Source organism: Peromyscus maniculatus, chromosome 8 (assembly GCF_049852395.1).
Source record: "Peromyscus maniculatus bairdii isolate BWxNUB_F1_BW_parent chromosome 8, HU_Pman_BW_mat_3.1, whole genome shotgun sequence".
NCBI classification, from domain to species: Eukaryota; Metazoa; Chordata; class Mammalia; order Rodentia; family Cricetidae; genus Peromyscus; species Peromyscus maniculatus.
In genome coordinates, this window is record NC_134859.1 from 3,882,142 (window position 1) to 3,894,253 (window position 12,112).

Below are 12,112 nucleotides of genomic sequence, written 5' to 3' on the forward strand. Positions count from 1 at the left end.
AAGTTTGTTTTATGTGGGCCATCTACTGCTGGGCATTTTTTAGGTGTGTGTGTGTGTGTGTGTGTGTGTGTGTGTGTGTGTGTGTGTGTGTGTGTGTGATATGTGAGATGTGTGCATATCTTTTGGAACGGGAGTTAGAGGCAGTTGTAAGACCTGGATGCTAGGAGCCAAACTCAGGTCCTCTGGAAGAGCAGCACATGCTGGGGAGGACAGAGGCACCAGAGGCAGAACCTACCACTGTTATTTTCCTAAAGCTCGTGTGGTCAAATATTTACGTTTATACCTATAGGTTAATGATGCCCATAATGATACCCATAGGTCAGAGAAGTTTCCTTTTGTACTGGCAGCATTTAATGCAGAGACTTAAAACTGGTCAAAGGGCTGAGAATAAGCAACCGTGAGTGCTGAGCCCTAAATGTGAGATCTTTATCAAGCCCACCCCACCCCAGCAAGGCTCAGAGAACATCATGGAAAAGGCAGGGAGGAGTGCTGTGAAATGATGTCTGCCACCCTGACAGGCTGCTGTGTTATTACTGAACTCACACAGCTGTGTTCACTGCACACGACCCAGCCAGTGAACACTCAGGCATGGCAGAGGAGGGGTCAGGAGGCCTTACCCTGTCTGAGGAGCTCCATCAACTGTCATTGATGGCCACAGGGGAAGGGAGTGAATTCTCTTCGGGGGCCTGTGGCCGCTAAGTTGCCTATCCTCCAATGGACGGCCCCACACCCATGCTCATGTGGGCAGCACCAACTGGACTCATCGAGATTTGATACACAAAGAGAACATGAAGGTGGGAAGGGGAAATGTTAGGGGAGGGTGGAAGGTAGACATGATCTCAGCACATCGCACACAAGTATGAAACTGTCAAAGAATAAATGAAACATTCTTTTTAAAAAAGGATAAGAAGAAAAGTCCTCAAGGGAGGGCTGAGGTGGCGCAGTAGGCGAAGCTCCGGCTGCACAAGCTGGACTTGAGTTTGGACCCCAGCCCTGGGGGAAGCTGGGCCTGGCGGTGTTCACCTGTAACCCCAGCCCTGGGGGAAGCTGGACCTGGCGGTGTCCACCTGGAACCCCAGCCCTGTGGGAAGCTGGGCCTGGCGGTGTCCACCTGGAACCCCAGCCCTGGGGGAAGCTGGGCCTGGCGGTGTCCACCTGGAACCCCAGCCCTGGGGGAAGCTGGGCCTGGCGGTGTTCACCTGGAACCCCAACCCTGGAAGGACTGAGACAAGCTGACCCCTGGAGCTCAGTGGCCACCCAGTCTAGCCAACTGGTGACCTCTGGGTTCAGCTGAGAGACAGCCTCAAAACAAAAACAAGGTGTACAGCTATAGATGAAGATGTCCCACACTGACCTCTGACCTTTGCACTTATACACATGTGCACACAAAATGCACAAACACAGGTACACAAAGACAGACGGACAGATAGAAATAGATAGACAGACAAAATAGAATTCGAAAAATGGAGCCTGGTGGATCAAGGTTATATATAATCCTACTGCTCAGGAGCTAAAGCAGAAAGATCCAAGTTCAAGACCAGTATGGACTACAGATTCAGTTCACAGCCACCCCTAACAATATAATAAGACCTTGTCTCAAAAGCAAGAAGTAAGAAAAGCCAGGGATATAGCTGGGTAGTAGAGCACCTTGTGCCTAGTGCCTAGGGTATATAATCTTCCATACAAAATAAATAAATAAATATTTTAAAAAATTTTTTCAAAGGGATGGCCATGACTACTGCCTTAAGGGATTTGGAAAGACAGGGATCAGTATTTAACCACAAATTTTGGTTTCTACTATATAGCAACTCGCTAACAACTCCAAATGCTCTAAGGGTATCATCAACTTCTGGCAAACTTAACTGAACCAATTTCCCCTTGCCTCCTCATAGAACTACCCTCTACCCTCAGGCCACTACTTAAATAGCATCCTCCCAACACAGGCAAGGCCAAAAACATTCTCTTTCATCTCCTAATACAAGAACAGTAAGTTGCCTGTGTCATTGGTTTTTAAATATCACCCCTGCCCATCCATCCCCAAGAAGACTAAGCAGGATGCTAGCAGAGTTTCAGCTCACGGCTGAGCACCAATAACACGAAGAGGAGGAGGAGGAGGAAGAGGAGGAGGAGGAGGAGGAAGAGGAGGAAGAGGAGGAAGAGGAGAAGGAATTGGTGGTGGAAGACCCACCTGGCTCCACAGGACTGGCTGTTTGCTTTCCTACCCTTTCTGTTTGGTCCCCCTCACAGTGAACAATGATAAAATGGAACACCATATACTGTGCCCCCCAGAGGACAGTGACAACATCAAAGTGTGTTCCTCTAGGCCCCACTCTCCTTTCCTTTTCACTGGCCCTACTGCGTGCGCCACCTCGAGGGCCCCTTCTGGCTCACCAACATGGACGTTCTTGGATATGACAGGCAGAGGGTCAGTCTCCTGCTCCGGCTTGATGAGAATAGAGACAGCAGAGGATGCTGTGATCTCCCTGAGAAGACTGCTCATGCCCTGCGTGGACTCCTTCAGCAAAGATGTCATATTCTGTGTAGACTCCTTTAAGAGGTCGGAGACAGTGGGAGCAAATTTGCTCTGCCCATTCAAATCCTTGTTGTCAATGTTAATTGCAAAGAGTATGGAGTTCAGACCTGCAGAAAAAGGGGGCAGGGTTGCAGTGCATGCTGCTATGCATTCACACCTCCAACATCAGCAACAAGAGTAAGGGACACAAGAGGACAGACCTCATCTTCAGCACCTGGCATTGGCAGATAGACGCTCACGTCAATGTCTTTCCACCTTCCATCCCTGAATGTCAGGAAGACAAATGGAAACAAGACCCGCCCAGGAGAAGACAGTGGCCGAAGTTCTGGAGAGAAGCTGCCTGGGCTGAGCAACCTCCCTGAGCTCTAGTTTCTTTACCTGCACAATGGTCACAGCAGTGACCCTCTCAGGATCGTGAGCACTACAGATCTCACCCACCGAAACCTCAGAGCTCAGTGTGCACAAAGAACACCATCACAATCGCTTTATCCAAGACTGACACTGGCATCCTATGGCCTATAAAGAAAACCACAGCCAAAGCCTGACTTTCCTGTCCCTAGACAAGACTAACATGACCCTCAGTATGTTGACTTAATGTCGGGTTTTAGAAGAAATATAATGTAAACCGAACAATAAAGAATTTGGAAGAAAGACAAGCTATCACATTTATCACCCTTGAAGGAACAGTCAAGCAGCAAAGGATTTCTCAAGCCACAATCCAGGGCCTTGCAGAATGCTGATAAGTCACATACATGGCCTTTTCTTTTCTATGGCTCTCTTAAAGCCCTGAAAAGGTGACTGAACATCTAAGAGCATTCTCACCTCACCAAGGAGGAGAAAGGAGGTAACAGAGCTGATAGGATTCAACTGACATGCAGAACCAGGGGTCAAGGCAGTCTGCCAATACATTCCCCAGTTCTTTACAGTTCACCTGGCAGGCCACAAGCCAAATCCTTCAACCTCGTGCTTCAAATTCTAGATAAATGGCCCAGCTTAAACAAACAACAGTGATGCTTCAAAGCAGGAGGACACAGAACATCACAGCATCCCCTTGGGCAATAAATCCACTCCCAGAACCTCTCTGTTCACCAAGCATCTCGGCTCATCACTCCACCTCCACCAGGCTTACCAGCTGCCATGGTAGGGAGCATGCTGGACCTTTCTTCATCCATCACAAAAGACCAGTCTTCATAGAATGTGCTGCAAAAGCAAAAAGAAGAGGGAAACTCTTAAAGAAAAGTAGTTCTTGGCATTCATACATTGGCCAATGATGCCACTGATGGCTCCCAGGAAATGCCAGGCCTGGTGGGTCGCCCAGAGGGAATTTTGTCCCTCTCCACTTTGAAGCTTTTCTCTAGAAACAAAGGTCTGAATGCACAGATCCTACAACTTCCTTCTTGGTCCCCTGAGACCCTGAGCTTTAGAGGACCTAAATAGACATATGCAAATATATTTATAAAGAAGCAAAGTTGAAGAGAACAGAGGGATGGATTCCACTCAACAAGGTACTCTAGCGACAGGAAGTCCAAGCTCACAAACAGGGCTAAGACAAGAAGAAATGATCAGAAGCAATTACAGAGCTACAGGGCTCCATCAACCAGGGCATCCACTTACAAAAACTGCTGGGCTACAAACCCAAACTCCAAGTTGGCCATGGAAAGGGCTAAGAGGGTAAAAGGCCCCTGCGAATTTCAGTAGCAGCTGGGAAGGTCAGGGGTAGGCAAGGCAATCTAGCCAATCAATGGTACAGCAGGGCTTAAAAGCAGGTCTCCCAAGTCCAATTTCCAAGCACTTTATATGATTCTGTTAAGCAATAAACCACCAGAGTCCTCGGTGCCAAGTAACAGAATTCTAAGTGCAGTTTCAATAACATTAATTCAGTGCTGAGTGGCCTGCAGTTCAGCAAGAGATGGGGAAAACTAGTTGCTGATGTGACTGACTACAACATTGGGGGGGGGGGCACAAAGGGACGATGACAAACCACAAGTCAAGCTGGCATTTTGACCGGACCCAATTCCACAACAAATTGGGATCATGTGAAAATCTGAACTAGTTTTCATACATGTAAATGAATCTGGAGTGTGTGTGTGTGTGTGTGTGTGTGTGTGTGTGTGTGTGTGTGTGTGTGTGTCCCCACAAATGTGCTTGCATATGGAGGCCAGAGAACAACCTCCAGTGTAATTTCTCAGGATCCATCACCTTTTTTGAGAGTAGGCTAGGCTGGCTGGCCAGTGACTCCCCAGGGATCTGCCTGCCTCTGCCTCCTTATCACTGGGACATGTACCACTGTGTTAACTCTTCTTACATGGATTATCGTTACTGACTTTTAATTATCTTTTTTCTTCTGTTTTATTTTTATTTTTGTGTGCATATTTGTATGCAGGATGTGTGTGAATTCCAGGCACACTGGTAGAGGTCCATCAACAATTTTCAGGGGTCAGTTCTCTCTCCTTCCACCTTAGGACTCATGGAATCTGGGAGCTGGACTCGGGGTTCCATGCCTGTGTGCTCAGCAAGAGCTTTTACCCACTGAAAGCCACCTTACTGACCCAAGGTGTTTTTAAGAGCAATCCCAGAGTACCCACAGAACCACCAATAGAAGAAACACTGCAGGGCAGAGGGGCAGCATGGGCGGGGCATCTGTCTAGTGGGGGCAGATTGGCGGGGCATCTGTCTAGTGGGGGCAGATGGGCGGGGCATCTGTCTAGTGGGGGCAGATGGGCGGGGCATCTGTCTAGCATGCACCAGCACCTGAGTCTGATTTCCAGTAAAGAAAGAGTAAAGCAGAGAGAAGGGATGGGTGCGGGAACAAGACTACAGACTCAGAAAGGGAGACCTGCGCCTGCAAACAACTGGCAAAACTGAAATCAAATGAAGTCTGAGTGCTGATTAATGAAATTTGAGGGTCACATCTAGGTCCTGCTAACATGGAAGTGACTCAAGGTGCCAGAGAGGATTGACCAAGGCCCCTGGGGTCATCAGATGATATAGACCGTGTCTATCCTTACAGGAAAACTAACTGCTAAAGCGAGAGCATAGGACAGCGTGACGAGGGAAATCCCACCAAGCGAAGATCACCTCTGGGTATGTTGTGAGTGACTGAGTTTTTACGCCAGTGATTTCTGCAGTAGTTACCAATGTTTCGAAGGAGCTGGTTGGCTACACCAGTTTTGGCTCTGTCTAGTGACCTCTTCCCATTGTTGAGGGCTAACGGTATCTCTCCCGACTGCTGAACTGTGGGTGTGGCTATGGGGACCCCCCACACACACCCCACCCCATCCCAGCCCACCCCTGCCAGTGAGTCAGGAGCGGAGGCACCTCTGGGGTCAGGAGCCTAGCCATCCAGTGCTTCCTTCAACAGCAATCCCTTTCCCCCTGCGCCAGGCAGCCTGGGCTTCAGAAGAGCATGAAGCGGCCAGCTCAGACCAAGCGGCTTCTCAAGTGTTGCCTCAACAACCCAGCCTGACTTACACTACCTGAGTAAACTTTATACTCACGAAAAAATGCAAAAATGAAGGTTCTAATAAAAACAAAACACTTCCTTCCTGATTGTCTCTCATTCTGAGCAGGCCTAGTCCCAACAGTAGAGAAACAGGCCAACCTGGGCTACACATGAGTCCCAGGCCAACCTAGGGACCTTGTCTCAAAATAAACAAAAGAACAAACAAAGCTTCCATATCTTTGGTCAGTTTGGGGTTGAATACACTGAAGAATCCCAAATTAAAACTCCATGGAGTGAGGGCCGTCGGCGTCCCGCGGCAGTAGCAACGCCATGCTTCCAGCGAGCACTGATGGAGTGCTGGCTGTGTGGGTGCCACACAGAGCCCCTCCTAGGCATTGCGGCATTGGTCCTCCCACCGAGGGAGTGGCTAGCAGGGCTGGTGAGGAAGCCCCTTCTCCGCTGATGGGGACTAGGAAAAAAGGTCTGTCTCCGGTTCCTCCACCGTGGACAGGCCGTGTCTGGTACCTGAGCCTGGCGCGGTCAGCCAGGAGCATGTGCAGGTAGCGCTCCAGGGAGTGCTCGTTGAGGGCGCAGCGCAGCCAGGCCCGGCCTCGGCCCACATCTGCAGTGATGTGATGCAGGGAGTAGAAGCGTTGCAGCTCGTGCTTGTTGAGGACCTCCTTCACGTAGAACCAGAAGACGGGCTCTGGGGAGAGAGGGCAGAGGTCTGTCACTGGGCCTGCACGGTCTCGTCTTCAGAGCAATGATCACTAGGCAACTCATGGGGGTGTAAATGGCATTACTTCCTTAGCACAGACGAGGCACAACAAAGCAATAAAGTATTGCTGACAAACCTCAGACCCTCCCACCCTGAGATCACCATTCCTAGTTAAACATTTTCAAAACCTTTGTGCCAGTCTTTTTTTCTTGCACCTTTTTCTATACAAAAATCAACATTTGTGGCAGCTAAATTATGTCCCCAACATGACTACACCCTAGTCTCTGGAACCTGTGAATGTAGCCTGAAGCAGCCAAGGTGTGTTATCAACTCGGATTATGTCAATTCCCGTGGACACAACATATTAATAAGTGTCTTCATAAGAAGACAGAGAAACTGACCCACAGGAAAGTAGGCCGTGTGACTAGGGAAGCAAAGATCAGAATGATGTGGCCGCTTCCAAAGAATGCCGGCAGCCAGCAGAAGCTGGGAGACGTGAGATCGGCTGCAACCCTGCAGTATCCACAGGATCTGACATGTTAGCCAGTGAGGCTGACCTTGGAGTTGCAGCTCCCAGACTACCAGAATAAATCTCTTCAAGCCAGACACAGTGCATGCACCTGCTGTCCCGCCTATTCAGGAAGCTGAGGCAAGAGTGTGGCTGAGCCAATGAATTCAACGCTAGCCTGGGCAACATAGCAAGATCCCATCTCAACAACAACAAAGTACATTATACAGTGTATTATTGTATGCATATATACATATAATTCTATATCTTTTTTTATGTTTCCATTAAAAACATTTATTTGATGTTTCCAAATGTAAAACAGAAAGTCAAGATTCTTGCACCAGTTCGAATGAGACCATCTTAAGTGAGACCATGCAAAGCAATTCTTCCTTTTCTGCTTCATACAACGTGACTGACAAAGATCTGGATGGCATGTGCTTGGGGGGGGGGGGCATTTCTTTACACAGGGCAGTTTCTACTTTTTTGCAAGTCAATTTATAACAACTCACTTTGTTTTTGCTTGGTTAGTTGGTTTGGGGTTTTGGTTTGGTTTGGTTTGTTTTCCTTAGGAAGCACAAGGAGCTGGAGACTTCGGCTGCCCCATTTCATTCAGCCACTCCACAAACAGCACACCCAGCAGGCTCAGCACTGCCGACGGCAGAGGGCTGAGGCGGTAGACATTACCTTTAGGAGATTCAATGAATTTAAGAACTGAATCACCTTAGTTCTTTTCCTCTCTATTCTTGCTGGTCTGGGTTCCAGAAGAGTAATACAGAGCCCTTGGTGAAATTTAATAGTCAAGCTGCATTCTGTAAATTCTTTGCTACTTGCAAAAACTAAAGACAGTTGGTTTGCTAAATGGTACTGAAGAAAATCCTGACCCAGGTGACATGACTTAGTCCAAATGTTTCCAACCAAAGAAATTATACAACAGTATTTATAGGCTAACTTTTAAAGAGATGGTTGACATTAAACTGTACATATTTACAAGACATAATTCCATATCTTGATTCAGTTTCTTCTAAATCATGAACATTTATTTTCCAGATTCAAAAGGCCTCAGAACAATTTTGTGTTCTTACATATTCACCCAGTCTTCTGAGCGCTGACCGTGATTTTTGGCAGCTTCCTGCTGGGATATAATTTAGCTCTATCTTGATTACGAGGAATACACTCCATTGCTGCTTCCCCTCACACAACAAAGAACATCCTTGATCATGAATAATCGCCCTTGTTTCTAGATCCTCAGGAGAGCTTCCCAAATAGTGAATTACTTGGTATAAGGACAGGAACAAATTTAGGGTTACTGGAAGGCTAAATGAGGTTTGTTAAGCCCCAGACAGTCATTCTTACTGACATCTCTTCAAGTCTACCTTTCTTATCCACATGTACAAATTATTTGGGAGTTGAAATTCTAGTGTGTACCTCATCTTGTGATCACTTTTCTTTACAACATGGGCTCATCGACAGTTCTTCATGCTATTGTCAACACTGCAGTGACAGTTGGGCTCTTGAGTATTAACTGTGCACCAGCCATTGCCAAACATTTCATGACTGACCTCACTCAAACCAAGGCCATGTCGTTCAAAGGCAAGGCTTGGACAAGTCTCACCGAGTTAATGCAAATGTTAATAAGCTGCAGAGGTGGGCACGAGTACAGTGCCAAACACAAGCCACTGAGATCATGTTTGCCTCGGCCGCCATCAAAAATGAGCATGTTCGCTCTTTCTGAGAAGAAGGACGAGAGCGGCAGCGAGGGGTAAGAAGGTGGTCTTGGTCTTAGCTCTTGGCTGCTGCTCTGACCTCTTGGGCTTTTAACTCTGCATTTGGCTCTGTGTTTCTTATTTAATAAAACCATTCAGAATTACATCTACAAAAAAAAAAATGAAAGTGTTCACAGCTGCTTGATTTCTACATGGAGCAGAGCCAAACAGGTTCGCAGACCCCTCTGAGAACATTAAAGACATTGAGGTTTCCTTCCAGAAGAATGCAAAGATGCACAGCTCCAAAAACTAAACTCGGATTAAGAAACTCCCTCTATTACTCCAGTTCAACTGATCCAGGCTAATTGTCATTCTAGTGAGCCTCATCTTTGAGGAGCATTTAGTCCAGCACACAGGACAAACAGGTGACAAGATCATTCAGTTATGTGGCCACAGAGCCATGCAAAATCTCAGATTCTTCTCCCACGAGTACAGAATAGGTGGCCTGGGATTACAGGCTAACTGGAAAAAAGGGTAGAGTGCTGAGCACAAAGCCTGAGACAACCACCCAACAATGGCAGCCTGACACAAGATGACCAGCACCCATAGCTAAGAAGAGGTGCTGTATAGCCTCTCTCACTTTCTGGGTCAGCAACAGCTGTGTATGTGTGAGTGTGTGGGTATCTGGGGGCCCAGCCACTTCCAAGGTCTTTCAACTTTGTTACTTATTTCATGTGTGTGTCCATCATAAGACACGGGCAAAGGTCAGAGAATGACTTGCAGGAGTCAGCTCTCTGTCCACCACCTGGGTCCCAGAGGCTGGTCGCCTCAGGTTGTCAGGCGAGGTGACAGGAACCTTACAGCTGAACCATATCACTGGCTTCATTTTTCAGACTAAACTTCCCAGGATGAATGAAAAAGCCCAGTGCACCCTCGGCCCTGACATGGCAAACTCGCCAGACTGTAGAGCCGCACAGAAGAGGCTGCGGCCCTTCTCTGCCTCTGCTATTTCCTGGGATCTAAGCCATCCTCTCCGGAGGGAGGGAGGCTCTGAGACTACACAGCTTAGGAAGTTCCTGAAAGTTTCAGGATTCCCAAGGCCCATCCAAAGTTATAAGGCAGCGAAGGCTGCTGAGGAGAGGAGACTCTTGGGTAGAGATCCAGCACATTGGACAGAAAGTCCCCGGCACGCAGCTTGATGGAGTCATTACCCATGCTGCCCTGAGTCAGCCATGCCTCTCTAAGTAACCAATAAACTCACCAGTCATCAAACTAGACTTAGGTGGAGTCATTCTTGGCCTGTTGTCAGTGCCCTATCTGCCATGAAAAGACTTTTGTTCATGTCCAAGAAAAGTCACATTTTGACACCAGGACAGGGGACTCTGGGGAGCATATTGCCCTCTACCAGCAAGAGACTCTCACTCGCATCCTGTCTTCTCAGAAACTGCCATGACCTCCCTCTGACCTTGATCGCCAGTAGCACTTTACTGTAGAGTTTTTTCACCTTTAAAGTTTGCAAATTGCTTACTATGAGGATCTTTTTCAAGCCTGTCAGGGATGCCACTGATGATAAGGATTATCTCAGCAGGGCTCCACTTCAGAATTAATGTGGTCTATTTAAAGTGCAGCTCACCTGTCGTTTAATGCAAGCAATGGCCATAATTTAATTTGGAAATCTATACCTGATCTGCTTTGAAACAAGCATGCCAGGCTTCCACTTCTCCGAGCACTGAAGCCAGCTGCCACAAGAAGAGGGACCAGGAAGGGGTCCCAAAGTGAGCTGTCTGGGGGCCCTGTTAGCAGCTGCCTAACAGAACCAACCAGCTTTTGGCAGTTTCTAACAGGCCTTGGCTTTCACTGGCAATGCCAAGAAGTCATATCTTCCATAGGCACAGAGAATAAAGTGCTTGATGAGCAAGAGGAACACTTGAGTTCAGGTCTCATGTAAAAAGCCAGGTGCAGCTGGGCAATGTGGCACATGCTTTAATTCCAGCACTTAGAAGGCAGATGCAGGTGGATCACTGTGAGCCAAAGCTAACCTGGTCTATATGGAGTTCAGGCCAGCCAGAACCTGGGTACAGGGGTGCACCTGTAATCCCAGCCCTGGGAAAGCAGGGGCAGGGGGATCCCTAGGGCTGCTGGTCAGTCATTCTAACCCAATCACTGTGCCCCAGCTTCAGTGAAAGCTCCTTTCTCAAAAAAAAAAAAAAAAAATAAGGCAGAAACATCTAAGACAGACACCTGACATGATCTCTGGCCACACAAACACATGTGCACACATACAAGCATACACACACACACACACACACACACACACACACACACACACACACAAAATGCAAAATAAGGACATATAAATGTGACTATGAGCTGACTCAATCAGTGTCAACCACAGCAAACATGCCCACTGTATAATGTGCACAACGGTGAGCAGCTCTGGAGACAGTCATTACACTGAAGCAAAGCCTAGCTAGCGGAAAGGCGCCCAACAGCATCCCTCCCCTTGCTCTGGCATCGCCCCTCTTGCCTATGACAAACATGTCCCATGTGGTTCCCTGTGACACTGTCTTACCCTGTCCTCTTCCACCCCCAGCAAAGTCAGGTCCCACAAGCTGAGCGATAATCAGACCACATCAGATGTCCACCTCTGTGACACAGCTTCATCCCTCTCCTGTTTTAGATTTGTGTTATTCATGGGGTATTCTTTACATTAATTTTGATTTAAAATATATATATTTGTGTGTGTGTGTGTGTGTGTGTGTGTGTGTGTGTGTGTGTGTGTGCGCGCGCACAGGGGTATGTGTATGTGAATGCAGGTGCCCACAGAAGTCAGAGACATCAAATACCCCTGGAACTGGAGTTACAAGCAGTTATGAGCTGCCATATATGGGTGCTGGGTCCTCTGCAAGAGAAGGACAGGCTCTTAACCTGCAAACCATTTCTCCAGATGTAATGAGATAGGGTTTGTTCTCTGATCATCTGATGAGCATCTACACAAGACTTGATGCCACTGAGCAAGAGCTCTCCTCCAGAGCCTGGGGGGAAAGGGAAAAGAGAGACAGTCCACTGAGCAACAGGTCTCCTCCAAAGTCTGGGAAGGGCAGACAGGCCACTGAATAATAGCTCTCCTCCAGAGCCTGGGAGGTGTGGGGAGGCAGGCCACTGAGCAACAGGTCTCTTTCAAGTGAGCAGGATCAAGCACTGTACA

The 12,112-nt window shown here is 47.9% G+C and overlaps 1 protein-coding gene across 7 annotated transcripts in view; it reads right to left on the bottom strand.

Annotated features, from left to right (window-relative positions):
- Snx29 (sorting nexin 29) overlaps positions 1 to 12,112 on the bottom strand; it is a 474,149-nt gene that overhangs the window by 393,777 nt on the left and 68,260 nt on the right. For all 7 annotated transcript variants that reach the window (XM_076577840.1, XM_076577839.1, XM_076577841.1 and 4 more), the window contains 3 exons: positions 6,501 to 6,681; positions 3,663 to 3,733; positions 2,392 to 2,640 (listed from right to left, as the gene is read on the bottom strand). In XM_076577840.1, the coding sequence (XP_076433955.1) occupies positions 2,392 to 2,640; positions 3,663 to 3,733; positions 6,501 to 6,681 (501 nt within the window). The remainder of the gene's footprint in view (positions 1 to 2,391; positions 2,641 to 3,662; positions 3,734 to 6,500; positions 6,682 to 12,112) is intronic.